This window comes from Bos indicus, chromosome 25 (assembly GCF_029378745.1).
Source record: "Bos indicus isolate NIAB-ARS_2022 breed Sahiwal x Tharparkar chromosome 25, NIAB-ARS_B.indTharparkar_mat_pri_1.0, whole genome shotgun sequence".
In the NCBI taxonomy this organism is placed as follows: Eukaryota; Metazoa; Chordata; class Mammalia; order Artiodactyla; family Bovidae; genus Bos; species Bos indicus.
Window position 1 is genome coordinate 4646533 of NC_091784.1, and position 27745 is coordinate 4674277.

The following is a 27745-nucleotide window of genomic DNA, read 5'->3' on the forward strand; positions in this document are numbered from 1 at the left end:
TGCCTGGAGAATCCCCATGGACAGAGGAGCCTGGCAGGCTACAGTCCATAGGGTTGCCGAATCAGACATGACTGAAGCGACTTAGCACATGCACACATGTGCACTTATAGACATATGTTCGATACCTATCTGTCTTTCTGTGTTTTTCATGTGATAGAGTATATATATACATATATGTGTACACTGATCCATCCATTTAACAAACCAGTGAGTTCAAACTGATAGTTCCACTTTCAGCCCAACACCGCAAGGCTTGTCTAGTCTTCTGCCTGTCCATATTTGAAACTAAATAATAAAGAGAGATTATTAATTTCTAACAAAGAGAAATCTGGCTCAGTTACCCTGTATATTTACTCATTTGCTCAGTCCTATAACATACAAAAAGTAATTTGAGAACTGTCATTCATACCACTGCAAAAAGCAATCCTGCTTTACTGGCATTTGGGTATATGGCCAAAGTACTGTGCTCAGCTTACTCAGATCACTTCTTTTTCTCCCCTTTCACTGTGATTATATTATCTGCTTCAAATGCAGGTAGGTTTCCACTGACTATGTTTGTATTCCATTTATATGGTTTCTTTTTTTAAGGGGGTTGGGAGATTCTCTACTGCCCACCTTTAAAATAAAATCCTTGTCTACCTGCAATGCAGGAGACCTGGGTTCAATTCCTGGGTCAGGAAGATCCTCTGGAGAAGGAAATGGCAACCCGCTCCAGTATTCTTGCCTGTAGAATCTCATGGACAGAGGAGCCTGGCAGGCTACAGTCCATGGGGTCACAAGAGTTGGATACTACCAAGTGACTAAACCACCGCCAAGTGTGTAGGGGGCACAGAAGTTGTCTTTGAGTGCATAGAAGAAAAGCATAAAAAAGGAAACAAGTCCTTGATAATCCCACAACTGTTAGTGTTTTGATGTGTCTCCTGCCAGTTGTTGATGAGGAATATCATTTTTGTCTTATATTAACTAGTTTTTGAACAGGTTGTATATGCTAATCATTGAAATTCAGTGGGTACAAATTGAAAACTGTGTACGATGAATCTCCCTTTCATTCTTGACTTTTACCCATTGAATTCTACTCTCCAAAAACATCCTGTCTGTCTTTCTAGATGCAAGCCTGTGTAGACATGTATGTCTGTGTGTGCCTTGTTTTCATACCAAAGATAGAATACAACTGTTAGCCCCATCTGTACCTTGGTGGTTTTGTTTTGTTTCTAGTTCTCACTGTGTTTGGGAAATAGTCTACGTGTGGCCATGGTATTCCTCCATACAGATACATCCCCTTTTGTTCAGCCAGACCCCTGTTGCTGGATGCCTGGGTTCTCATCTTTTCGTTTTTTTGGCTAAGCTTAACAGCTTGCAGGATCTTAGTTCCCAGATCAGGGATTGAACCCGAACCCTTGGCAGTGAGAGCAGAGCCCTAACCACTGGATCACCAGTGTTTGTCATTGATTTTAGTTGTATTTGTCTTTTGACTTTGGATGTGTTTTCGCCTATTTGTATGTAGATTTCATCAGTTGAGAATCATAGGGAAATTTTTCCTATTTTTCATTTATTATAATGAAGGCATTTTTCCGTGTCTTTGAGTACTTTTAAACATTCTCTTTGTTGGCTGAATAATAGTCCACTGATGGGGGCTTCCCTGGTGGTCCAGTGATTGCGACTCAGAGCTCCCAATGCGGGGGGCCTGGGTTCGATCCCTGGTCAGGGAACTAGATCCCACATGCATCCACTAAAAATCCCACGTGCTGCAACTAAGACTGGGAGCAGCCAAATAAATAAATAAAAATAAGTTTAAAAAAAAAAAAAAAAAAAAATCCGCTGATGGGAGTCCGCAGTACCTGTACACAATCTTATAGCTTAGTCTGAAAAAGTAAAATTGTGCCTGCTTTCCTCTAGAGGGCGCGCTTGGAGAGGATGAAGATTGTTGTGGCTACCATTTTACCATCGGAGTCACTGCCTCTTGTTACAGATACTTTTTATTGATCCCAGTTCCTCTCACATCTGAGGTCCTTTCTCCAAGGTCCTGAATTGTTGTGACTTTCTTTTTTCATATTTCTTTGGTGAACATTGAAATAATACGGTAAAACTGAAGGGTGTCTATGTGCAGAGATATTTTTTCTTTAGCATTGAAACAAAAATATTAAAATGGAAATTGAGGTCTGTGTCCATTGGTCATGATGCATCATGAAGGTGAGAGGGAAAGGCATGTTGCAGAGTGAGAATGCAATACACTCTTCTTGTAAAATTTTTACTTAAAAACTTCTTTATGGTGAGAAGGAGAGTGAGTGAGTCATGGGAAGAACACCTCAAAACTGAGCTCTTATGAGCAGGTCACCCTGGGAGTCAAGGTGAGGGGGAGATTAATTTTTTTATATATCTCTGTATCTGATTTGCTACAACAGCGTGTTGATAATTTACCCTCACCCCCTAAAAAATCCCAAGGATGTTGAGTTAAAGAAAATGGTAACTGAGTTCCATTGTCCAGTGAAGAGCTGATGAGAGTGGCCACAGACCATAAGGCCCCACTTGTGCAAGGGGCTGGGAGCCGAGGAGGCTCCTGGAGGACTGGGGTGAGGGTGGCTGCAAGAGGAGCCACTTGCCTCCTTGCTTATGGGCATCTGTGATGAGGTGGGGCTATTGGGGGCTGTGGGGGACAGAGGCCTGTGCTGCTCCTCCCTTGGGGCAGGCAGGGGCAGCTCTGGGTGGGAGTTGCTTCAGTTGTCACTTCCCTCTTTCTTTCCCAGCTGTCCCTTTTGTAAAGGAAGAGAGGGTTCTCTTTAAAGTGATTTGCTCAGCTCTGGGGGCTTGGGGACCTTCTGTAGAGAGGCACTGTCTCATTTTTCTGTCTCATATAATCAGGTTTGGTTCGGAATTCAGGAGGCAGTGTGCTCTAGGTCAGTTTGAGCTCCTGCAGCTTGTCCTCAGGCAGTGTGTTGTAGCACAGGCTCACACCACACATACGGGTCTTCGGTGAGACGTTTCTCATGCTCATTGTGGTCCTAGGGCCTTGCTGTCAGGGTGCACTGGTATCTAAGGGTCCCATTTTTTTTGTCTTTGTAGGAAACCATAAACACAGGCCCTTTTGTGATGCGCTCCACGTGTCGGAGGTGTGGTGGCCGGGGCTCCATCATCACGTCTCCCTGTGTGGTGTGCAGAGGAGCAGGACAGGCTAAGCAGAAGAAGAAGGTGGTGATCCCCGTGCCTGCCGGTGGGTCTGGGCTCCTCCACGCACGGGGGCTGGGAGCCGAGGCCACCTGCCCTTGTTTCTGGAGCCGAAACTCGAGGAGAAACCACAGTCTCCTGCGTTTTCGTCTGCACCAGTTACCCTTAAGATCTGCGCGTGTCATAGGGAAACGGCACCTCGCGTGCCTGTCCTGCTCCTGCGAGAAGCAGCTCCTCCACCTCTTTCTGTCCCAAGGCCAACGTTGTACCCACTGCCCGCCCAGCTGGCCAAGCCACCCTCTCTGCGCCCAGGGCCAGCCTATGACCCCCACCCCCCACCCCAAACCAATCCTGTTCCTGGAGTGGTCTTTGCACAGGGTGGTATGATCACGTCTCACACTGTTGAAGACTCGGTGGCGATTCTCAGGGGCCAAACACTGGCCTCCTCTTCTAGCCCCTCCTGGTCTCAGCCTCCTATCTTCTTAGGCTCCCCCTTGTTGCCTTGCTGCCTGCAGCTTCCTCATCCCCAGGGGAGCCTTCTGGAAGCATTTCCTTAGATGTTCCTTTGGAGCTGTGATCTTTTCCTTCTAAGCACTTATCTCTGTTTGTAGTGATACGTGGTGTTGTTATTCAGCTAATAACTGTCTCCCCTGTGGGTGTGCTCAGTGTCATCCAACTCATTGCAGGGACCGTAGCCCGCCAGGCTCCTCTGTCCGTAGGCTCTCCAGGCAAGAATACTGCAGTGGGTTGCCATTTCCTTCTCCAAGGGACCTTCCCGACCCAGGGAGTGAACCTGCTTCTCCTGCATCTCCTGCACTGGCAGGCGGATTCTTTAGTGCTGTGCCCCACTAGACTCTAAACTCACTGGGGTACTAGGTGGACCTGCTGGTAAACTTGAATAAGTGTCATTTGGTTATTGAGTACTATATGCCGCACCTTTGAAAAGTGACACTTGTTTTACTTGTTGCCGTATTGGGTGACTGTGTTGTTCCTTGTTAACAGGAAACAGGAATGAGTAAGTGGGTGGGTTGTAAATAGATCCAGTATAGAAAATGCCTTCACACATCCCAAAATAATTGTTCTCTTGCTTACAGGAGTTGAGGATGGCCAGACTGTGAGGATGCCTGTAGGAAAACGAGAAATTTTCATCACATTCAGGGTAGGTGCTCTGTTTGCACGGCCTCTTTTGGGCCCTTGCTCTCGTGGAGAGGGTGCAGACCAGGCTTTTTATGGGTGAGATGGGAGCTTCATGGAATACGCCTGGCTGTTCAAGTTTCTAAGGCAAGTGGTGGCCACCTCAGCAGGGTGATCAAACATGTGTTACATCAAGCTTTTGTGCTAAATGTGGAGAGAACAAAGTTACCCCAAGGTGTTTACAAGTTGGCAACAAAGCACTCATAAAAATACAGAAAACATCTTTTATTTTTTATTGATGTATTGAATTGTTCATGGGGACAGTAGGTGCCAGAGCTACAGATTTACATGTGACGTGCAGGCAAAGTTTTCTGAGGCAAGGGTAACAGAGGAAGTGGCACCTCTGCCACTGATTCCACCAGGCATGTCCCTGAGGCGGTGCGGCAGGCGGAGGCAAGGTGTGTGCCAGCCTCGTCTACAACTGTGAGCACTGCCAGTGGCCTGCTGCCTTCGGGAGGAGATGGCGAGGGGGCTGCACTGTGGGCACCTAGGAGCAGAAGCTGGAGACACACATGTTGGCGTGAGACGCCCTGGTAGCTCTCGGTTACGGACAGGGAGTGAGCGGGCTGCAGGCCGAGGAATGAGGTCATCTGTGTAGTTTCAAACCACGCAAGGTGGTGTCATGTATTGTTTAGGGACATGTAGAAAAGGTAAACAGACGCTCCTAGGAAAGATAAAGACTAAATGTAGCAGCTGCTGTGGAGGGGTGAGCAGGAGGGGGAGAAGTCACCTGTGTCCTGGTCTTCTGTGACCTAAGCAGGGTTGTGTGTACAGCGTGTGCTAATTACTTGTGCTGATTTACATATGTGTGAAATATTTCATAGTTTAAAACAAAGACAAAAATAATGTAAAGGGTGAATCTTTAAGACTGAGAAATTGAAGAGAAAGGTCTCAGTCTGGAAGCCAGTCTATGAAGAAGGTTTGATAGAGAATTCAGATTGTTCCCAGCTGATAGTAGAGAAGAAAAGAAGAAATTACTGGAAGACAAAGAATGTCTTTGAGATAAAAAAAAACAGTGCTTATAAAATCAGAATCATTCCAGTGCTGCTAGTCTGACTTGAAGGTAGCTTGTACCAAAAGACTCTGGAAAGTAAACCCTTTCTTCCTTTGTAGACTGTATTAATCTGTGTCTCTAGTAAAGTAAGATTTTTATATTTTTTTTAATTTTCAAAATTTAGTTTTATTTCCCTCAAGACTTGAATAGCTTCATCTGAGAGGACACTGTGGCATTGCAGTGAAGGAAGAAGCTGCCCTGTAACTCCCGGAGCCTGGGGGAGGTGGGCGCTTTGGTGAAAGTACCCTGTCTCCCTGGATGCTGCACGCTGAGCCGCGGCTGTGGTCTGCTCTCCAGAAGGACTTCTCTGAGCGTTGGTAACCCTCCCGTGCTTGGCCGTAGGTGCAGAAAAGCCCTGTGTTCCGGAGGGACGGCGCAGACATCCACTCGGACCTCTTTATCTCCATAGCTCAGGCCATCCTCGGGGGCACCGCCAGAACGCAGGGCCTGTACGAGACCATCAATGTGACGGTAAGAGTGCAAGCACATTCTCACTGCTCTTTTCTTTCTAAAACGGGAAGTGGCTGAAACCTGGGAACAACCTGGCGGAAGGCAGGAGGAGTGTGGGCCACGCCTTGGGTGTGACTTGGCCGGGAAGCAGCTCCTGGGCCGTGTCCATCCTGGCGGGCTTGGCAGCAGCTTCAGTGGCGCCCCAGGTTGGCTCTGCTTCCTCCCAGGTCCTGCTCCCTGAGCTCCTTTCCTCCTGCTGTGGGCTCGCCACCCCAGACTCCTGGCCCCCAAGCCCATCACAGGCTCTGCTCAGGGTGGACCCAGCCTAGCCAGTTTCTGTGTGGTGTTTGGTGGGTTTTATCTAGAAACCTGAATGGAGTTCTTTTCGGGAGTAAGATTGTCTTCATGTCGTGAGATGTTTTCATTTGGGTGGAGGTGGAGGAAAACCTGAGGTTCCTTTCTTTATAGATCCCCCCTGGGACTCAGTCAGATCAGAAGATTCGGATGAGTGGGAAGGGCATCCCGCGGATTAACAGTTATGGCTATGGAGACCACTACATTCACATCAAGATCAGAGTTCCAAAGTAAGTGCCTCCTGGTGTGATGAGGTCCACCCACTCTCTGCAGCTTCCAGCACCAGCAGGAGCCGGTCAAGGACTTCTCACATGCCAGGCAGGTGCTGAGCCCGACCGCCCGGCCTGTGTGGCACTTCTGCTGTAAGCACTGAGGCTTAGGCAGGTTACTTCTCCCGCTAAGTCTGTCCTGCCCAGGTGCTCCTTCTGAAAGCGGACATGATAAAAAATTCGACCTCGCTGAGTTGCTGGGAGATGAAATGAATAACCCATAGGGAGCAGTTAGCTATTATTGCTGCTGTTGGTTTTATTATTATCACTCTCGGGTCGCCCTCCATCTGAGAGATGATCTAGAACCAGCTGGCGGCAGGTATCGTGTCTGGCCTTCAGGAGAAAAGTCCTAGGGGGAGCTGTAGACATCTGGAGCAGGGCTTGCCAACTCCTCTCAGTGGGCTGGATTTCCAGCACTCTCTTTAATTAGATAATTTCTGACACACACACTTGTAACAGGTTTTCATCCCTCTGGTAAACTGTTCACCATGGCCACAGTGGCAGTTGTTTAGAACAACTCAGGGTAGTTGAAGAGGTTTACTTTACAGAAGCTTTAAGGGTGTGGGCTCTTGGGTTCAGGGTGTGCCCAGTGCCTGGGTCGAGGGTCCTGCCTTTCCCACATGCTGCATGGGGACCGGCCACGTCCACATCCTTTTGAAGAGCTGCCCAGAGGAGCCGCTTGGATACTGACTGCGCTCGGTCCACAGGAGACTGACAAGCCGGCAGCAGAGCCTGATCCTGAGCTACGCCGAGGACGAGACCGACGTGGAGGGGACGGTGAACGGCGTCACCAACACAAGCACTGGTGAGACAGCCCTGCGGCCCGTGGGAGCCCCTCAGTACCTGGGAGGGCAGATGGTTTGGAAACATGTTGGGGTTTCCACTGGGGAATCCTCCTGGAGTCTCCAGAGGGCCCAGTAGTAAGAGGGGCTGAGTGTGGGGCAGAGTGGCGCGGGGCCGCCACGCTCTGGGGAGAGCTGGCCCCCGCTCTGGCCCTCATCCTCTGTGCACGTGCTGCTGGCCGAGGTCAGTGAGTTCTGTGACGCTTCCCTCCAGGGAGCATCTCTGTGTCTCAGGACTGCTCTCCTGAGTTCTAGCCTTGGTTCTGCCACTTGCCCTGTGACCTTGGGCTCCTTCCTGCATGAGATCTTCCACCAGCTAGATTCTTCCATCTCATTCCTGCATGAGATCTTTCACCAGCTAGATTCTTCCAGCTCTAGCTTGTAGCCACTAAAGGAGAAGATGCATGTCTTCCTCACCCAGGTGGCTTTCCCTGGATTTCAGAGTGTCCTGTAAACAGCAGCTGCTACAGGCTTAACAACCCCAGATCTGCCTGTGTGCAGCAGGTCTAAACTCTGAGCGTCTAGGGCCGTGAACAAACAAAATGCCTTGTTTACTCTGAGCTTAAACATCTATAGAGTGCAGTTAAATATTGGTGATTGGTGAGTAGCCATGTTCCCCCAACTCTGACCACAGGCAGAAGCTTTAGCTACAGGCACTGTGACTATAGCCCTCGTCCCTCAGGATGGGGGTGCTTTGCCCAGATGAGGTGCTCTGCTGGGATGGGGTGCTCTGCTAGGATGGGGTGCTCTGCTGGGATGGGGTGTTATGCCGAGGAAACGCTGTTCCCTGTCGGTTGGGCCTCCTCCTGGGCTGGGACAGGCCATGCTGAGGGTGAGTTGGCTTCTGTTGCCCAACGTGTTGGCTCCTGGTTGCATCACTTTGTTTTTGTCTGGGTCCTGAATTTTCTCTCACCTTCTTGGAACTTGAATGGTATTAGATTAGTGTACAGTCAGAGCAGGTGATCAGAGCTGAGGGTGGGGTCTTGGTCTGGGAGCCCTGGGACAGGGCTGGGGGTCCTAGTGGCAACAGCCTTTGCTTGGAGTTGGCCAAGCTCCCCTAAATCCAGGGGACCAAGTCCTCTGTGAAAAAACAGCTGCCACAGATTCTATCTGTGGCCAACTGGGCATAAAGTGAGCACTTACTGTAGTGGTTTGGTTCATAGACTTTTTCATATTTTCTTATTACTATCCCATGGACTAAAAAGAAGTGGGGATGATTCTTCCACATAACTCTACTTATGCACCTCTAGGTTTTTTTCCTGGGTCCCAAACATTCCCACAGTCACAGAGCATGCGAGATTTGCTCTGCAACCAGCTTTCAGCCATGTGCCCCTCCCCCAGGGGAACTCAAGGTCTTCCTGACTGAGCTCTGAGTGAGACCCTGGGCCTTGTTCACTGTTTGCATGTCGGGTATTATCCACCAGTTGTTATCAAGCCCCTTCCTGAGAGCTCAGATTGGGAGTTGATCCTGCAATCGGCTTCTGAGTAACGTCCATGGTTCTTATCCTGTTAGCTCATTCCCTCTCCCCGCGTTCAGCTGAGATTTATTGGGAGGCTCTTATGTGCCAGACACTTTGCCAGTTCTTTGTTTTAAATTTCTATTGACATAATTTTGCTGAATATATCATAATGTTAACATATGTGTTGCATGTGTTTGTGAAGAGTTCATAAAGTGAAATGAGTGTCCTGAATTATTTTTTTTTTCCACTCACTTCCATTGTCATTTCAGAATTGTATTCAGTGGGAAATTTGGCTCCCAGATATAATTCTTTAAATGGCTTTTAAGAATCTTAGCACTGGAATGCAATGTCGGTCAGTCCGCAGCCTGGGTGTGGTTAAGCCTCTTGTTACTGTGAAGAAAGTTCCTTTTGCCGTCCATGTGTGAGGACACACCGGTGCACACAACGACCTTTCCCGACGTCTGTACTAAGGTGCATCCTGCTTACTCAGTAGAGCCTGAATCTCTGCTGTTAAAGTTACACTGGAAGCAGTTGCCTGCAGTCATCAGTGGTTCTTGGGCTAGCGTATCGCTTAATAGTCCCCAAGTGCCCGTGGAGATAGTCACTGCAGATGCAGACTGATTCCTGGGTGTCTTTGCTTTCACCACGGGAAAGGTATCGGGAAGGCATTTGGAAAAGTTACCACTATGTAGGAAAACAACCTAAACGTTTTTGGTGGGTTTAGTATCGCTTGTTTATTTTTGTTCTCTGTAGCCCCTGCTGAAAACCTTAATAATGGCTGACCCTGGCTTTGTTCCCAGCCTGAGAAGCAGAAACACCGCAGCGAGCCGGGGGCCTGGGGCACTCTGAGGTTACCAAGTGACCTTTTGGGTGTAGAGACAGCATGGCTCGTTGTTTGTGCTTGTGGGCCGTCGTTAACTCCTGCGACGACCCCTGTACGTCCATTTAGCTGTCGTGCAGGAACCTCTTCCAGAGCTTGGATCCACCTGCGGTCTCTTCTCTGATGAGCTGACGCCACTGACTGTTGAGCCCCTTTATTTAGGCGGGGTGGAGGCAAGAGGAAGATGAGGAAAAAGACATTTTAGTGGAACAAGAGGCGCTCTGCTGGCTCTGAGCGTGTAGTCAGCTCAGGTAGTCAGACTGTGCGTGTAGACCCCGCACCTCTGCCTGTAGGGTGGGTCCGGTCCTCAGATGTCACCCTGGAGTCCTGTTGGCTTCTGTTTCTCGCACTGATGGTCACCAAGCATTTGCCATGTGCTCAGAAGCGATGACCAGAGAGACGGGGTCCCTGCCCTGCCCAGCTTACAGTGTGAGCGGGGAGGCCAGCAGGCACTGAACCCCCAAGTAAGTGCCAGACTTGCTTATGACACTAGGAGCTTGTACCTGTGGAGGAAAAGGTGGTGCAGATTCGTGGAATGAGCGTTACCTGGCTATTCATCACCTTGTAAAGAGCCATGGATTACCTTCCCCACCTCTTCCGGAGGCCTGCTGCCCAAAGCTGTGGGCCTCTCACCGACAAAGACGTCTGAGACTGAGATCCTGGGGACATGGGCATTTTGTCCCCTCTACACACTGTCCTTGACATACATCCCCCTGCACGTCGACGTGCACTAATTCCCTTGGTCCTCTTGCCTTGTGACGTGTTTGTGCAGAGGGGCTCTCACGGCCCCTCTGGAAACTGAAGGGCGGCCACCCCATCTTGGGGCATTTGGAGCCAGGTGTTTGACTGGTGACACGCGGGGCCCTTGGCTGCCCCGTCCCAGATGAGCAGTGCACATGTCCTGGGGTCCCGGGTGCCCTGGAGATGGTCCGTGTGCACTGGCCGGGTGTGGAAGCTGGTTGGTGGCTCTCGGCACATGCTCTTCACCTTTTCAGAGCCTGGGCTTTGGTGTCTGACTGCTTGGGTCTGAACTCAGACCTCCTGCTCGTTTATTTGCTCTGTGACCTTAGTCATGCCACCTAACCCCTTTGTGCCTCTGGTTTTTGTTTCTTTTATGTGGAATTTACCTGTAAGGTTATCGTAAGGATTGAATGAGGTATGGACGCCATGTAGCCTGGCCTGGAAGGCATTGGCACTGGCTGTTTTTCTGTTATGGTTCTTAAGGTGGGACAGCTGCCTGTTGTCCTTTTCTGTTCCTTGTTTTCCTCTCGAGGGCCAGTGACTTGGGGAGCAGTTGGGATGCTCTAAGTGCTGAGTCATCTGATGAATGGGACAACCCTGGACAGCCTGATACGGCCACCTCTCCTCTCGGGGTGGCGCTTGGTGGCTCTTGGAGTGCAAGCCCTGGGTGGCCAGACGGGGCCTGGGGTGGGCTGCGAGGAGATCTGCACCCTTGACCCCAGTTCTCTCTGCTGTTTATGCCCAGGTGGCAGCACCATGGATAGCTCCGCGGGAGGCAAGGCTAGGCCTGAGGCTGGGGAGGACAAGGAGGGATTCCTTTCCAAACTTAAGAGAATGTTTACCTCCTGATATCCCAGCCGAGGTAGGAAAATCCCTGAGGTTCCTCCCCTTCATGCCCCTCTGAACTAATGAATCCCTGTTTTCCCTCATTTTAGCCAGTATCATCCCCCCACCCCCAGAGGTGAAGAGGTTCCCATCTCAGGCATGGTGTGAGCCCAGCCTCAGCCCAAGGGGAGCTAGCCGGTAGTGCAGGGCTGAACCACTCCTGGAGCCCCCCAGCCCTCCTTCCACCAGCTCCCGGGGGCACTGCATCCCGCCGTGGTGGGAACCAGGTTGCCCATAGTCACAGAGGGCAGGTCACAGCAGAGCCAGGCCTAGAACTCAGATCTCTCCAGCCCCGCCCCGTCCTGCCTGGGACGTCTAGGGAGTGTCAGCTTTAGTGTGGGCGGGGTGGGGCGGGGCGGGAGTCCTGCTTGCTCAGCACGGTGTCTCGGGGCTCACCTTTCACTTGTGCTGGTCCCGGATGTTGGGGCTCCTTCCTGGGGACCACGGAAGTTCACCAGCAGGGCGTGTCCTTCCTGCGAGGCCGGTGAACTGTACCCGTTTGTGTCTTGGCTCAGGAAAACGGTCCACTGGGAACTAGGCAGGGAGCAGCAGCACCTCCTCGTGGCCAGGCACCTTGGACGCAGGAGGATTCCCCACGGCAGCACTGAGCCCCTGCCTGCAGAGGCCTCCGGACCGCCTTGGCAACAGCAAACTCACGTGACCACGCAGCTCTTCATGGAAGGTCACTGCGGACGGGACAGACCCTGGGCAGTCAGGCATGGCCGGCCTCAGGGCTGGTAGTTTCCTGTCTGTGGGTAGGTAACTTGGCCTCTTCAGGCTCTGGCAAAGTCAGACGGCTGGACACTTCCTGCAGAGCTGAAACTCTTAATTTGGAACTGAATGTGGTTAAAGAATTAAAGGCCATGCTTACAGCTTGAAAATGAAGCCTTAAGCTGCACCAAGTTGTGACGTGATTGATTTCCCTCTCAGCAAACCTCCGGGACGTTCCAGAATGAGTCTTTCCTGACAGGTTGTCCTTTCCGGGAACCTGGGGCACACGCCCCACTGGTGTCACCCACCCTTCAGCTGGAGTTGGTTTTAATTCCCAAAGGTACTGAGCAGCTGGAACCTGGGGGCCTGGGGCCTGGGGTGACGCCTAGAGGACAGTCCCTGCAGAGGCCACTCTTGATCACATGGGCTGTGATCTCCGTCAGGACGGACAGGGTGGCCCTGCCCCCCGACAGTGGAGTTGTGTTGTTCTAAGGCACGCGTAAGGGGGGCTCCTGCCCTTCTGCTGGACCACAGCTGGCGTGGCCTGGGGCTGACTGAGGGCCTCTCAACCCCAGCCCTGCCCCGCTGCCATCAGGGCCTTGGGTCTCACCACTCACTACTGACTTGTTTTCAGACGTGTGTTTAAATTATTCAATGCTGAGAATCATTGTCTTTTCCCGTACGAGTGTTTGTTCAGAGGAGAGCGTGGTCTCGGCAATCGAAGGTTCTCCAGCATCCAGTCAGACCAAGCACCATTTCCCAGCCTTGGCTCCTGGGACGTGCAGGTTCCCCTGTGTTTCCAAATCCCCCCGCTGTGGCAAGACAGGCTAATGGAGAATCCTTCTGATTAGTGTGCTTTCTGTTTCCCCCCCATAATTTACTAAAATAAAGCATCTGCTAGTGTCTGCTCTAAGAATGTAAAATGATTCTGTATCAATGTAAATAAGATTATCTACTGCAAAGAGATATTTAAAACCTGAATTGTGGTCATCTCTTCTTTGAAAGAGTTTGGACAGCTCTCTGCAGGTGGCCCAGCAGCGGGTGCTCACCTGCCTGTCAGGCCACCCCACGTCTGCTGGCCTTCCTGGGGGTGGCTGGAGGTGGCTTTCCTCAGCATCAACCCCACCGAGGGACAGGTGTCGCTCTGACAGGCACCGACCCTCCTAACCTGGAGCAGGGAGCTTATCCTGCAGTGATGTGCTGATCTGAACGAACGTTCTAGGATCCAGCGTGTTGCTTTTACTCTGGGAGCCCACTCCTCAAAACACCTGCGGTGTGGCCTCCTTAGGTCCCTGAGCGTCACCACTGCCATCACTAGATACTGTTGTTTTCTCCGTTGTTTTCAGAGGAATATTAAGGTATTTTGTGTGTATTGCAGTCTTCGTCTGGGCTATGGTGGCTTGAGTGGGCCCCAAGCACATGACTCTGCCCTGCCCCAGGGTTCTGGGCTGAGCAGGCTGTAGTGGAGGCGGGGGTGGGCACTTGCTGGATTGGGTGAAGAGGCTGGGAAGACTTGGTGGGCAAGAAGGAGGCTCAGCGACTTCCTGCCAGTCTCTAGTCTCTTCCTCCGTTGAACAGAAGTTTGCCAAGCACCTGCTGTGGACTCAGTGTGGGCTGGACAGGATCTGAGACCCCAGGGTACGGTGGTGGAGGGCTCGATCACGTCTCTCTTGGCAGCTCAGGTCTTCTTCCTAGAGAAGTCAACCAAAGCCATGTTTTTTGAAACTAGCAGTCTAGACTTGGAAAGGGGAAAGTGGATTTTCTTTCCAGTGAGACATCTTCACGGCTGTGCCAAGGCATTCTTCCCTCCGATGGTCAGAAGGTGGCGGGGCAGCATTTGTAGGTTCGGGTCCCCCTCGAGGCCTGGCTGGACTGGGTTTGGCTCATTCCCACAGCTGGCTCCTGAGATCTGTCTCCCGACCCCTCTGCAGCCTGAGGTGGGGCTGGAGCATGAGCTGAGCCATTTAGAAACACAAGAGAGTGTCCCTAGGCCGCTGGGCCTTTGTGGCTGGGAGGTGAGCACTTGCTGAAGTGCTGGGAGGAGGGCGGACAGGGGAAGGCACTGGAGGCTTGCGAGGCCTGACCACAAGGGGCCCGGGGAGTTAGACGCTGCTTCTCCCCAGTTCCCCCATGTAGTCTTCACAGCAGCCCAGCCAGGGGGCACCAAGTGAGCAACCCACCCCAAGAGGCCTGGTAAAACGGCCAGCACCAGCCGGAGCCTGCCCTCAGCTCCCTGCAGCTCACCCTGGAGCCGGCGTGGTGGGCTCTCCCCAGGCTTCGTGCCGACCAAGGGCCACTCCTGGATCCCGATATCATGAGTCAGGGTTCCAGCAGGTGAGTCTCCCCTCCAGAGGGCCTGGGGTACTTGGGCATCACAGGGCTGGACACGGATGACTTGTTGGGTTCTCCTGCTGATAACGGGTGGGCTTGGAAGCCCATGTCATCACGTCTGCTCCCTCCTACCCTCCTGGGAGGCTGCTCCCTCAGGCTGTCCCTGTGCCCCTAAAGTGGGCCCTCCAGTGTTCATCACCCCCTGCTCTCTGCAGCCTGATGTCGGTCTGCAGTCGTCCTGCACACTGATATCTGGCTCTCCTGCTAAACCAGACTCAAGACACGGTGCGTAACTTTCCTGGTTAACACTGTATTTAGGGTCCAGCACGCTGGATAAGTTGTTGAAGAAGTGCTTATGAATCAACAGGTCGAATGAATTTGGCAGCCCTGCTATCCTTTCAGTGCCTCTGCAGGTCCCAAGGCCAGAGCAGGGTAGAGACCGCAGGGGACGTCCTGCAAGCCCACAGAGACACCAGTCTCCCCGCCGGCTGTGTCCTCCGGGCCTTCGCTTCTCTTCTCTATAGTGAGCAGGAGAGGGAAGCCGTCCAAATGCCTGGGGGGCTCTGCCCACCGAGCAGGGCTGGGTGGTCACGTCCCTGGTTTCCCCTCCCTGCCTGTGCTGTGGACAGCATCACCTCTTCTCCATAGGGCTAAGTTCTCGTGCCCTGGGGTCCACAGCTCTCTCACGTCCCTTCAGGGGTTTCTTTCTTACCAGCATGTTTTGAGATCACCACATCTCGAGGCTGCTGCACCCAGGGGCCCAGGAGGCAGGTGAAGGGAGAGGAAGAAGGGGCTGGTCTTCCCACCCTGAAACTCAGAAGGAACACGGAGATGACCGGATGTTCTGGGGTGGAAGAGTGTGCGTACAGGGGTGTCAGACGTCCCTGGCTGCAGGGCCGGGGGCAGGGGGTGCTCTTGGCCCCCCACACTTGGCTGGGCACTTGACGCTTCCTATTGGAATTTTCATGGCCTTGGTGCCCTAGCATCTGCCACCCCAACCCCAAACCATGAAACAAAGCGCTTTTCTTTTGGAAGCCATCTGTGAGAACAATGGCCTTTATTTAAAAAATAAACTTTCTTGTAACACGAGAGAGGGTCACTGTGACCGCACCCCCAGCCCCCCGAGACGGGGTTGAGAGGTGGGCAGGGTCACAGCCCTGCGAAGTCCTCTTTGTGCTGCTCTAGCCACTGGTCCAGCCTCCTGGCCTTGGGGTTGAGCTTCAGGGTCAGTTCGATGTTGCGGTCGGGTTTCAGGGCATAGAAACGGAACATGTTGGCCAGATCCTGGGCACCAGGGAAGCCAAGCTTCTCGTAGTCCTCAGGGCTTGTCTGCAAGCAGAGGGGCGTCAGTACCTCAGTCCCTACTCTGTCCCCTTGAATTCATCTGAAGACTGTTGATGCTAAAAAGATGAAACTTCAAAAACCACTGTTGCAGGGCAATTTATATCCAGTTCTTCCAAGATCACGAGGTGCAGACATCTCAGTCCCTTCCATATCAGGACTCTGCTTTTGTCACTTTGTTGCTCAAAACACCAAAGCTGTTGTTCCCCTTTCTTGACCAAACTGAACCTTAACTCCTTGGCTCCCAAACCCTCCATGGCTGCCTCAGGCTTTCGTTGTTTAGATAGTAATACACAGCCCTTTAGTGCACGTTTTGTAGAACGTTCATTGTGCCAAGGGAGCGTCTACATCATTATTCCGTTCATTCTTCACAGTAGCCTGAGGACAGGATACCCTCCGTACACCCACTTTACAGATGAAGAAACCGAGGCAGAGAGGGGCCAGGGGCTGGGCCTCTGGTCATACACAGGTGGGTGTTAAGGGCTGGGAGCAAAATGTGAGCCCAAAACGTGTCCTGCCCTGGTCTCTCCCCTCTTTACTGCTCTGCTTGCGTCTGGGGGGCTCTGTGGGAGGTTTCTGTCATTTAATGACTGAGTATCCCAGACTCTCAAAATGATTAGAAACAACAAACCCAGGGGTCTGGACAGGACAGGGCAGGTGAGGGAAGGGGCCGGATGGGGCCTACTGCAGCCTCCATCCCCTCCGCCAAGCAGTCCAAGACACCCCGTGCTCTCCCTCCTTGCTTTGGCCCCTGCTGGGCCCTCTTCCTGGAGCCCTTTCTTGCCACTTGGCCCTCTGCCAGAGCCAGACATCTCACTCGGCAGCCACACTTCACTCCTGAGGACAGCACAACGTCAGCATTCTCTGAGGATGAACTTGGCTTTGTGATGCTCAGAGCGTGGGGCAGCCCAGGATGCCACTCCCCTGCTACCCGCAAAGCCCCTCGGATGGGGCTACCGCATTCCCGCCAGGCCTCTCACCTTGGCGTCGCGCACCGCCTTGCCAGTGTGCTTGGTGAGCAGGGCGGCGTACTCCTCCACCGTGTGCCTGCAGGTGCTGAGCCCGATGTTCCTGCCGACGTACTCCTCTGGTGTCTTTAGCAAGCTGAGCACCACGGGACCCAGGTCGGCCACGGACATGCCGTCTATGGGCACGTCACCCATGGGCAAGCCTGGGAGGGGGAGAGGGATGTGCTGGCCTGTGTCTCTTGAGGGGTCCGTCTCCACCAGCTGGTTGGCGCACAGGTCAGCACCTGGCCTAACTCAGACACCTCAGGGTCAGCAGCAGAACTGAGTCAGGAAACAGGACATGACGGAGCTCTGCCACTGGCAGGCTGTTCAAATCCTGGGAGCCCGGCCGGGGAGAACTCCAGGCCTGCCACCCGTCAGGCCTGGGACAGGAACAAGCAGAAGGAGAGCAAGGGGCTTTGAAAGGCGCTCTGCCCAAGAATGGGTGCAAACCCCAGTTCCTGACGTGGACGCCCACGGAGGATGTAAATGCCAGCAAGAAAGCTCGGGTGGCCAAGGCCGGGGCCGAGCCCAGAGCAACATGGTGGGTGGGTGCTGATAAACGTGTTAATGAGTGACTCTACCGGCCGCAGTGTGGCTTTCAGGAGGGAGAAGCAGAGCTCTGTCTAGATGAGGCACCTAGAGCTCTCAGGCCCTGCCTGTAAAGTTTCCACGGCTGCCCATTCAGACCACCCAGGAGCCTGTGGGGATGAACTCCAGCTCAGTGATGGAACACAGGTGACTTGACGATGGCTCTGCAAACTGTAAAGGGTGGTGTTGGGGTGCCAGGCCCAGGGAGGGTGAGCAGGGATCATGCAGAGGTGAGGAGCCAGGGGAGGGTGCTGACCCCTCCTGCTCTGCCTGCCGAGCCTCCTGCACTGCCCCGCCGGCGGCAGGACACAGGTCGGACATGGTGCCCTCCAAGCTGCTTAGAGATTTGGAGACAGGCACTGAGAAGAAAGTGCTTTCCTACCCCTGGGAAATCTACAACTGGACCTAGCCCTCCAAACCCTCTCCTCACTGATGAAGCAGAAACAAGAACCACGCTTGTTTCTGCAAAGCTCTCCGAAAGACACAGCACAGTATCCCCACACTGGGCAGATCTTCCCTGGGGAAGTCTGGGCCATGCCCGTCTCATGGGACAGGACACGGACGCCCAACAGGGTCATGGGTCTATTGTGAGAGGGCTGGGGCTCAGACCTGGAGCCCTCGGAGGACAAGCCCGCTCTCTGGGCCACCGTGGCTCTGCATGGTGCCAGCAGACGCCCGAGGGAACACACTCACTCAGCAAGTAGCTCCTTCCATCCGGGGCTTTCTGGGGCAGGAAGTAGGAAAGGAGGTTCTCAAAATAGCAGGGCAGCCGCACACTGGTCATGGGGACGCCGATGTCCCGGAAATACTCTTCCACCTCCCCTTTGCCGTCAAAGTGTCCCACTGTCAGTCTCCCCGCCGTTAGCTTCTTGATGTTCTCCAGGCCACTGTAGACCACGTAGCGCAGGCCCAGGCGCTTGGCCAGATCAGCCAGCAGCTTTCCCTGGCGGGCGAGTGGGCAGGAAAGGAGAAACCACAAAGCTCAGAGGAAGGGCGTGTGTCCCCATCGTGGCCCTGGCTCTCCCCCCAGAGGCCACTGTGCCAAGAGCCACAGGCCACTAACCCCTCTGATAAGGTTCCCCCTTTCCTGTGCAGCTCCCACAGCATCACATCCTCTACCCCAGGATTATAAGCCTCCCACCAGCCAACAGCCTTAGCACCCCTTCTCCAGATCATCCAGGTTGTCCCACCTTCCAGGGTACTGGGCCGAAGTCCACCGTGTGCCACCCGGGAGGGGGCGCACAGAGGCTTCCCGTCTCTGCCTGTGCTCAGACAGCATCTTGTCCCCATGCTGTGTTGTCTTCCTTGGAGAGCCCCAGCCGTCCCCTCGGGAAGCGCTATGGCTCAGCTGTCGAGCACACAAAACACGCCACCTGGGATCCGGACTGGCTCTGCAGCGCCCTGGCTGTGCCTTCCAGGACAAAGGGTCTAACTGCTCTGCCTCCTCGGTTAAATGGGGACAGACCACCTGGTGCATAAGGCTGTGTAGGGCGCTGGATGGTGGCCTCCCAAGAGATATGTCCACCTCCCATCCGCCAGAACCTGGGAATATCACATCGTTTGGGAAAGGGTCTCCAAAGATATTTTTTAAGTTAAAAAACTTGAGATCATCCTGGATTACCCTGGTGGGCCCTCAACCCAATGACAAGTTGTCCTTATGAGAGATGGAAGAGGAGACAGGGAGAAGAGGAAAGGCTGCGTGAAGACAGAGGCAGAGCCCAGAGTGACGTGACCACGTGGAGAGCCAACACCACCAGACTGGAAGAGGCAAGCCTCCAGACAGGGCAGGGCCAACACCTTGCTGTTGGACTCCTGGACTTCAGAGCTGGGAGAGAATGAATTCCTGTTGTTTTAAGCCACCTGGCTTGTGGTCATTTGTCATGGTGCAGGCGGTCAGGTTGACGGGATCTGCATGAACCAGAAAAGCTGTCTTTGTCCACTCTCTGAGATGGGCTTCCAGGTACGACAGCAACTGAAGGCTCAAGGTTAAAAACAGAGACCAGGGGTCCAGTCCAGCTTCCCTTTATGGACCAAAGTGGTCCAATCAAGCTCCCCTCTCCATGGGAGGAAACACAGACCAGCTCAGGGAAGTCACGCCCACAGCCAAGGCGGTGGGAGCTGTGGACGAGGCAGGACTGAAAGCCGATGGCCAGGGGTCTCAGCCCTGGAACCCTGGCTGCACCAGTCATACCTTCTACAAACACCCAAGCGCCTGCTATGTGACAGGCCCGCTGCAAGTGTCTCCACCTTCCAGGGGATTTTAAAAAGATGCATGTTTGTCTCACATCCCTCCCACAGCAGCCTGGGCTCAACGCCACCGACCAAAGAGAAGCTGGGTGGAAAACAGAATAAAGAGAAACGTGAAACATCTAAAAGGGACCTGGCAGATTTGGGGAATGACGGTGACGTGTTATGCTTTGATTGTTGTTGTTCAGTCACCAAGCTGTGTCGGACTCTTGCGACCCCATGAACTGCAGCACGCCAGGCTTCCCTGTCCCTCACCATATTTTGATTAGAACGTTAGTTCCATGCGTATGTGTGCTGTGTGTGTGCTAAGTGGCTTCGACTGGGTCCCACTCTTTGCGACCCTGTAGACTGTAGCCCTCCAGTCTCTTCTGTCCGTGGGATTCTCCAGGCAAGAATACTGGAGTGGGTTGCCATGCCCTCCTCCAGAGGATCTTCCCAACTCAGGGACTGAACCCATGTCTCTTATGTGTCCTGCACTGGCAGGTGGGTTCTCTACCACTAGCGCCACCCGGGAAGTCAGTTATATGGGTATATTTATCTTCAAATTTCATCAAACTGTACAATTAAAATGTGTACCTTTTAAGAAAATTATGGGTCAGCACAGTTGTTGAGAAAAATGTGAAGTCACTGGATGACATAAAGCAGATTGGGGTTGCCTCGGCCTGGGGAGGGGAGAATGGGGAGGGGCTGCCACCAGCTATGGTGTTTTCCTTTGGGGGTGATTAAATGTTCTGGAATTAGTAGTGGTGATGGCGGCACAACTTTACAAACGTGTGAAAAAACACTGAACTGTTCACTTCAAAAGGGTGAACAGTATGGTGATATCTTATGTCATTGGATGAAGAAGCCACCTCCTGCCCTTATCAAAGTCTAGGAGGGCTGCATGGAAGAGGGGAAAGGCTGCAGTGTCCGTCGTCACAGGCAGGGGGCAGCCCCTCTCTGACAAGTCAGAGCTGCCCTGCAAGGGCCAGCAGAGAGACCTGGGAGCTCTTCGAAGATGCCTGGCTCCTGCCCTGGCCTCCTGACGCCCAGCGGCCTGGCCTCACCTGCTTGACCTCCTGCTCCTGGCTGCAGTTCTCCCAGTAGTTGGTCACAATGAAGGTGGCGTGAGCCCCGCTCAGGGCCAGCTCCATGCTGGCCTCGTCATCCTGGTCTCCCTGCACTACCTCTGCACCTTGCAGCCTCAGCTGCTTCGCTGCCCTCTGCCCAGGGTCCCGAGTCACCACTCGGACCCTAAATGTCCCATCTTCCAGGAGTGTCCGGGCCACTGAGCCTCCCTGGGCACCTGCGGAGAATCAGAAAGACCTGCAGGGTGGAACCTGCATGGGAGGCCTGCGCAGGGTGGCGCCCCTAGCGCTGGGGGGCGGGGCCGGCCGGACCCCCGGGCTGTCCTGGGTAAGGGGTCCAGCGCCTCCTTTTGGGGTTTCGCTTACCTGTGGCTCCAAACACCACCACCAGCTTCTTGTCCGCCATGTGAGCGGGAGCGGAAGGTGTGGTCCCGAGAAGTCTAGGGGCAGTGAGAGGCGCAGAGTGGGCGAAAGGGCGCGCGCGTCGCGTAGGCCCCAGGGGGCGGTTCGGCCGGGAAATAGAGGGACTCCGCCACCCCCTTCCCCTAGGACTGGCTCCGGGTCCTACCCGCAACCCTTTCCCGGGCCCTCCAGACCAGCTGTACCTCCCAGTGGAGGCCTAGGCGTGAAACGCTCCGGGAACTGGGGACCCGTGAGGCTGCAGCCGAGTCCACGGCAGAGGGGGGATGCAACCCTACATGTGGCGCCGACCCTCGCCCTCAGCTCCAGTGGCAACCTGGCAAAGCCATGCTTTCCCAGACACCCTGCATGAAGGGACCCCAGGCTGGGTTGCTTCCGAATCCTCGCCGTCCGGGCCCTCACTGCGCGAAGCGGACACGCCACCCCCCTCCGCAGGCACAGATGGTTCGTCCCGACTCGGGCGAACTCGGCCGAAGGTCTGGAGCCGCCGGCCCGAAGCCTACGTAAACCGAATTTGCGTCAATCAGGTCTGACCGAAATGCACTGCATAGGCGAATGCTGGTGGTGACGGCTGCGCCAAGCAAAAATGAGTAACTAAATAATTTTTATTTTGCATGAACATCTGATCTTTGAGATATGGGTGTCGCCCAAAGACAAATCTATATTCGTGACTCTTTTTTTTTTAATTTTATTTTTAAACTTTGCAAATTGTATTAGTTTTGCCAAATATCAAAATGAATCCGCCACAGGTATACATGTGTTCCCCATCCTGAACCCTCCTCCCTCCCCCCTCCCCTTACCATCCCTCTGGGTCGTCCCAGTGCACTAGCCCCAAGCATCCAATATCGTGCATCGAACCTGGACTGGCAACTCGTTTCATACATGATATTATACATGTTTCAATGCCATTCTCCCAAATTTTCCCACCCTCTCCCTCTGCAACAGAGTCCATAAGACTCTTCTATACATCAGTGTCTCTTTTGCTGTCTCGTACACAGGGTTATTGTTAGCATCTTTCTAAATTTCATATATATGCGTTATTATACTGTATTGGTGTTTTTCTTTCTGGCTTACTTCACTCTGTATAATAGGCTCCAGTTTCATCCACCTCATTAGAACTGATTCAAATGCATTCTTTTTAATGGCTGAGTAATACTCCATTGTGTGTATGTACCACAGCTTTCTTATCCATTCATCTGCTGATGGACATCTAGGTTGCTTCCATGTCCTGGCTATTATAAACAGTGCTGTGATGAACATTGGGGTACACGTGTCTCTTTCCCTTCTGGTTTCCTCAGTATGTATGCCCAGCAGTGGGATTGCTGGATCATAAGGCAGTTCTATTTCCAGTTTTTTAAGGAATCTCCACACTGTTCTCCATAGTGGCTGTACTAGTTTGCATTCCCACCAGCAGTGTAAGAGGGTTCCCTTTTCTCCACACCCTCTCCAGCAGTGCTCTTAACACCCAAGGCTCTGTCTCAGTTCTTGTATGCCTGACTCATACTTGAGGTTGCTGCTACTCCTTGCCTGAGCTTGAATTCTTTTCAACAGAAAAGATCTCTCTCTCTCTCCTCTCTATTTTTTTTTTTGGCCATGCCCCAAGGCATGTGGGATAGTTCCCCGACCAAGAATGGAACAGGTGTCCCCCTGCAGTGGAAGCAAGGAGTCCTAACTACTGGACAACCAGGGGATTCTGCAAATTATATATATATATATATATATTTCTTTGTTGTTCAACTAAAACTCAAAAATGACCCTCTCACTCCTCTTCTGAAATTGTATTGCTGACTCAGATAAAAGCATTATTCCCCCCTCCCTTAATTCCAAAATGTGTACTAACCGCTCCGGAATGTCAGTTTCATGATGGTAGGCACTTGTCTCCATTCATGGCTGAATTTCCCAGCACCTAAAATAGTACCTGGCACAAGTAGTCACTGAATAAATATTTGCTGATTGACTGGTTGTCTAAACATTTACTAGGCACTGGAGTTACAGGGAAATCAAACTAAAACTGGTGTTATTTTCCCGAATTCATTGGAGGAAATAACCCACGAAGTAATGTGTATTTTATCTATGTAAAATAGTGGTCATTATGTATTGTAAGATGTATGTATTTATTTTAATAAATACACCTTTGTGTCTATAAGTGAAGGTGTCATCTAAATAGAATGTTGATCTTGCATAAACCTTGCATTGCCTCCTCAACAGGCTATTATGTTATTCTCAGAGCTCAGATTGTATACCTACCTCCCACCACCTTCAGTTCAGTTCAGTCACTCAGTCGTGTCTGACTCTCTTCGACCCCACGAATCACAGCATGCCAGGCCTCCCTGTCCATCACCAACTGCCGGAGTTCACTCAAACTCACGTCCATCGAGTCAGTGATGCCATCCAGCCATCTCATCCTCTGTCATCCCCTTCTCCTCCTGCCCCCAATCCCTCCCAGCATCAGAGTCTTTTCCAGTGAGTCAACTCTTCACATGAGGTGGCCAAAGTACTGGAGTTTCAGCTTTAGCATCAGTCCTTCCAAAGAAATCCCAGGGCTGATCTCCTTCAGAATGGACTGGTTGGATCTCCTTGCAGTCCAAGGGGGACTCTCAAGAGTCTTCTCCAACACCACAGTTCGAAAGCATCAATTCTTTGGCGCTCAGCTTTCTTCACAGTCCAACTCTCACATCCATACGTGACCACTGGAAAAACCATAGCCTTGACTAGACGGGCCTTTGTTGGCAAAGTAATGTTTCTGCTTTTAAATATGCTGTCTAGGTTGGTCATAACTTTACTTCCAAGGAGTAAGTGTCTTTTAATTTCATGGCTGCAATCACCATCTGCAGTGATTTTGGAGCCCCAAAAAATAAAGTCTGACACTGTTTCCCCATCTATTTCCCATGAAGTGATGGGACCAGATGCCATGATATTCCTTTTCTGAATGTTGAGCTTTAAGTCAACTTTTTCACTCTCCTCTTTTACTTTCATCAAGAGGCTTTTTAGTTCCTCTTCACTTTCTGCCATAAGGGTGGTGTCATCTGTATATCTGAGGTTATTGATATTTCTCCCGGCAATCTTGATTCCAGCTTGTGTTTCTTCCAGTCCAGCATTTCTCATGATGTACTCTGCATATAAGGTAAATAAGCAGGGTGACAATATATATACAGCCCTGACATACTCCTTTCCAGATTTGGAACCAGTCTGTTGTTCCATGTCCAGTTCTAACTGTTGCTTCCTGACCTGCATACAGATTTCTCAAGAGGCAGATCAGGTGGTCTGGTATTCCCATCTCTTTCAGAATTTTCCACACTTTATTGTGATCCACACAGTCAAAGGCTTTGGCATAGTCAATAATGCAGAAATAGATGTTTTTCTGGAACTCTCTTGCTTTTTCCATGATCCAGAGGATGTTGGCAATTTGATCTCTGGTTCCTCTGCCTTTTCTAAAACCAGCTTGAACATCAGGAAGTTCACGGTTCACATATTTCTGAAGCCTGGCTTGGAGAATTTTGAGCATTACTTTACTAGCGTGTGAGATGAGTGCAATTGTGCGGTAATTTGAGCATTCTTTGGCATTGCCTTTCTTTGGGATTGGAATGAAAACTGACCTTTTCCAGTCCTGTGGCCACTGCTGAGTTTTCCAAATGTGCTGGCATATTGAGTGCAACACTTTCACAGCATCATCTTTCAGGATTTGAAATAGCTCAACTGGAATTCCTTCACCTCCTCTAGCTTTGTTTGTAGTGATGCTTTCTAAGGCCCACTTGACTTCACATTCCAGGATGTCTGGCTCTAGGTGAATGATCACACCATTGTGATTATCTGGGTCGTGAACATCTTTTTTGTACAGTTCTTCCATGTATTCTTGCCAGCTCTTCTTAATATCTTCTGCTTCTGTTAGGTCCATACCATTTCTGTCCTTTATCGAGCCCATCTTTGTACAAAATGTTCCCTTGGTATCTCTGATTTTCTTGAAGAGATCTCTAGTCTTTCCCATTCTGTTGTTTTCCTCTATTTCTTTGCATTGATCGCTGAGGACGGCTTTCTTATCTCTTCTTGGTATTCTTTGGAACTCTGCCTTCAGATGCTTATATCTTTCCTTTTCTCCTCTGCTTTTCGCTTCTCTTCTTTTCACAGCTATTTGTAAGGCCTCCCCAGACAGCCATTTTGCTTTTTTGCATTTCTTTTCCATAGGGATGGTCTTGATCCCTGTCTCCTATACAATGTCACGAACCTCTGTCCACAGTTCATCAGGCACTAGTCTATCAGATCTAGTCCCTTAAATCTATTTCTCACTTCTACTGTATAATCATAAGGGATGTGATTTAGGTCATACCTGAATGATCTAGTGGTTTTCCCTACTTTCTTCAATTTATAGGGCTAACTCCTACTCATTCCATAATGCATCATATAACCATCACTTCCTCCAGGAAGCCCTCTCTGACTCCTAGGCTAAGATAGCTACTATTTCATTCCCATCTCTATTCCACTGGCAACATGGTCTCTACCATTTTAGACTGTGGGCTTCCTAAGAGTTGGTCCCATGTCTTTTTATCTCTCTCTCTCTCCTTCCTGGCACAATGTCCAGCATTTAGTAGGAACTCAATAACTTACTGAATGGAACCCAAGTGCATATTATTCTGTGAAAAGATGGGACTTTTCTTCAACTGTGTGGGTTAAGCCACAAAACTCGATATTCTGAGGTCTCCACTTTAAGGAAATAAATCCAAACAAGAAGATCCTCAATGGGACCAACTGCAGAAATCTTTTTTTTTTTTTTTTCAGCTTCACCCCACAGTATCTGGAATCTTAATTTCCCAGACCAGGGATCAAACCCATTTCACATGCAGTGGAAGGGTGTGTCTTAATCACTGTACCATCAGGAAAGTCTCAGAACCAGATGCATATTGTGTAAGGCGCAGTGCAAAAAGAAGATGCAGGACCCATTTTTTAGAAATTACCGAGAATTTCAAGACTGTGGTAGCAGAACCTAAACCAAGCCCAAGATCCTTCTGAGCCTGGGGACCCAGTATAACTGCTGTAGTTACAAGCCCATGAAGCTGATCAGCCCTGGTCGCTGGGTTTGAGAGGAGCCTCCCACACTGGGACTTGAGTAACTCCAATGCCCTTTGGCATCATTGAACCCAAAGCTTGGAAATCAGTGCAGATAGTGAGTGGCAGAGAAGAGCATCTTTGCCCTCGGCTTCTGGTCAATGGTGCTGGTACTAGGGAGCTGTCCCGAAGTGGGTGGGCAGACAGGCAGCCTGGACAAAGTTCTTGTTTCTTGAAGCCCCAGCTACCCACCTCAGGAGGTTCCCTAGGCCTAAGGGAAAAGATTTGGCAACTGCTTGGCATTAGCTCAGCCATGACTCAGCACCTCCTGTGGGACCTTATATCCGACAAGGGACTTCCTGCAAAGCACTTATCAGTCCAGCCAGCCCATGTACTAATGATGATAACAGTGAGAACTCTTCTCTGGGGTTCTCCTATGTGTCAGACACAGACTTAGGACCTCGTTATCTCACTGGAACCTTGAGGCAACCCCTCGTCCAATCACTGCCACTTGATTTAGTTCAATTTTATGTATGCGTGTTTCAGACAGAAGGCAGCCTTAAAATTCATTCTTTTACTTATCTATTTAAAAATAGTTGTTTGGCTGTGTCAGGTCTTAGTTGCAGCATATAGGATCTTTCGCAAGGACTCTCTAGTTGCGGCATGCAGGTTCAGGAGTTGCGTATGCAGGCTTAGTTGCTCCACTGCATGTGGGATCTTGGTTCCCCAACCAGGGATTGAACCCACATCCCCTGCAGTGGAAGCTCAGAGTCTCAATCACTGGACTACCAGTGAAGTCTCAAGATTCATCCTTTTAAATTTGATTTTGCATGACTCAATTATTCATTCTCATAAAAAATTTAAATGGTACAGATACGTAGCACAAATGAGCTTTCCCATCCCTGTGTCATTCTAGTGTGTAAACCTTCCCTCTTTTGGATGCATTTACACACCTAAACGCAAATGTGTAGAAAGATAACATTTGTTTGTTTGTTTTTAAAGAACGTTATTTAGCTGCACAGGGTCTTAGCATGTAGGATCTAGTTCCCTGATTAGGGATCTAACCTGGGCCCTCTGCATTGGGAGGGTGGAATCTTAGCCATTGGATCACCAAGAAGCCCCAAAGATAATGTTTTGTAGTTGAAAAAATAAAACAGAAAAAATGTTAAATATATTAAAAAAAAAAGGGATTATTGACTAAAAAAATTAAACAATGGCCAATCTAAGAAAGAAATGGAAAATTTTATTCCAGTCAACCTGAGCTCTGAGAACTGTTGTGAAGAGATGAGGGTGTGATTTTGAGAAAAGGTTACAGGTTACAGGCTTCCTACACAGCCCTAGTGGTAAAGAACCCACCTGCCAATGCAGGAGACATAAGAGAAGTAGGTTCAATCCCTGGGTTGGCATCCCCTGGAGGAGGGCATGGCAACCCACTCCAGTATTCTTGCCTGGAGAATCCCATGGACAGAGGAGCCTGATGGGCTGCAGTCCATGGGGTCACAAAGGGTCAGACACAACTGAAGAGACTTAGCACATACGCACAGGCAACCAAGCACACGTCTTGGGAGAAAGTTACTGCTCTTCCTGAGGAACGAATATCTTAGTTAATGGTTTTAGTGCATTTCCAAGTATGGGAAGATACAAGAAACTGGGTTCATAAAAATTTCTCCTGAAAATATCTACCTGAGGGCCATTTCTG

The 27745-nt window shown here is 51.1% G+C and overlaps 2 protein-coding genes across 4 annotated transcripts in view; one reads left to right on the forward strand and one right to left on the reverse strand.

Annotated features, from left to right (window-relative positions):
• The window catches only part of DNAJA3 (DnaJ heat shock protein family (Hsp40) member A3), a 31352-nt gene extending 18369 nt beyond the window's left edge, over positions 1–12983 (forward strand). The window contains exons 6-12 of one of the 2 annotated variants that reach the window (XM_019987649.2): positions 3061–3208; positions 4257–4321; positions 5753–5881; positions 6329–6444; positions 7191–7288; positions 11152–11268; positions 11807–12983. In XM_019987649.2, the coding sequence (XP_019843208.2) occupies positions 3061–3208; positions 4257–4321; positions 5753–5881; positions 6329–6444; positions 7191–7288; positions 11152–11255 (660 nt within the window). In that variant the 3' untranslated portion in view covers positions 11256–11268; positions 11807–12983. The remainder of the gene's footprint in view (positions 1–3060; positions 3209–4256; positions 4322–5752; positions 5882–6328; positions 6445–7190; positions 7289–11151; positions 11269–11806) is intronic. The other variant, XM_070779565.1, reaches the window with a different exon arrangement.
• Positions 12984–15373: 2390 nt separating this feature from the next.
• NMRAL1 (NmrA like redox sensor 1) lies at positions 15374–21332 on the reverse strand. 2 transcript variants are annotated; one of them, XM_019987650.2, is made up of 6 exons: positions 21192–21332; positions 20953–21026; positions 20566–20804; positions 17966–18215; positions 16655–16845; positions 15374–15662 (listed from the first exon to the last, which is right to left on the reverse strand). In XM_019987650.2, the coding sequence occupies exons 2-6, from the start codon at positions 20990–20992 to the stop codon at positions 15483–15485; spliced, it is 900 nt and encodes a 299-aa protein (XP_019843209.2). In that variant the 5' UTR covers positions 20993–21026; positions 21192–21332; the 3' UTR covers positions 15374–15482. The 2 variants fall into 2 exon arrangements, with proteins under 2 accessions (XP_019843209.2, XP_019843210.2); XM_019987651.2 differs by lacking the exon at positions 21192–21332 and adding an exon at positions 21155–21173.
• Positions 21333–27745: the final 6413 nt, after the last annotated feature.

Excerpts from the sequence above, each read along its gene's own strand:
- NMRAL1 (XM_019987650.2), bottom strand. The coding sequence starts at position 20,992 with ATGGCGGACAAGAAGCTGGTGGTGGTGTTTGGAGCCACAG. Across the intron at positions 20,805-20,952 it reads GGTGGTGTTTGGAGCCACAG|GTGCCCAGGGAGGCTCAGTG; the intron begins GTAAGCGAAACC and ends GATTCTCCGCAG. Across the intron at positions 16,846-17,965 it reads TGGAAGGAGCTACTTGCTGA|GCTTGCCCATGGGTGACGTG; the intron begins GTGAGTGTGTTC and ends TCCCCCTCCCAG.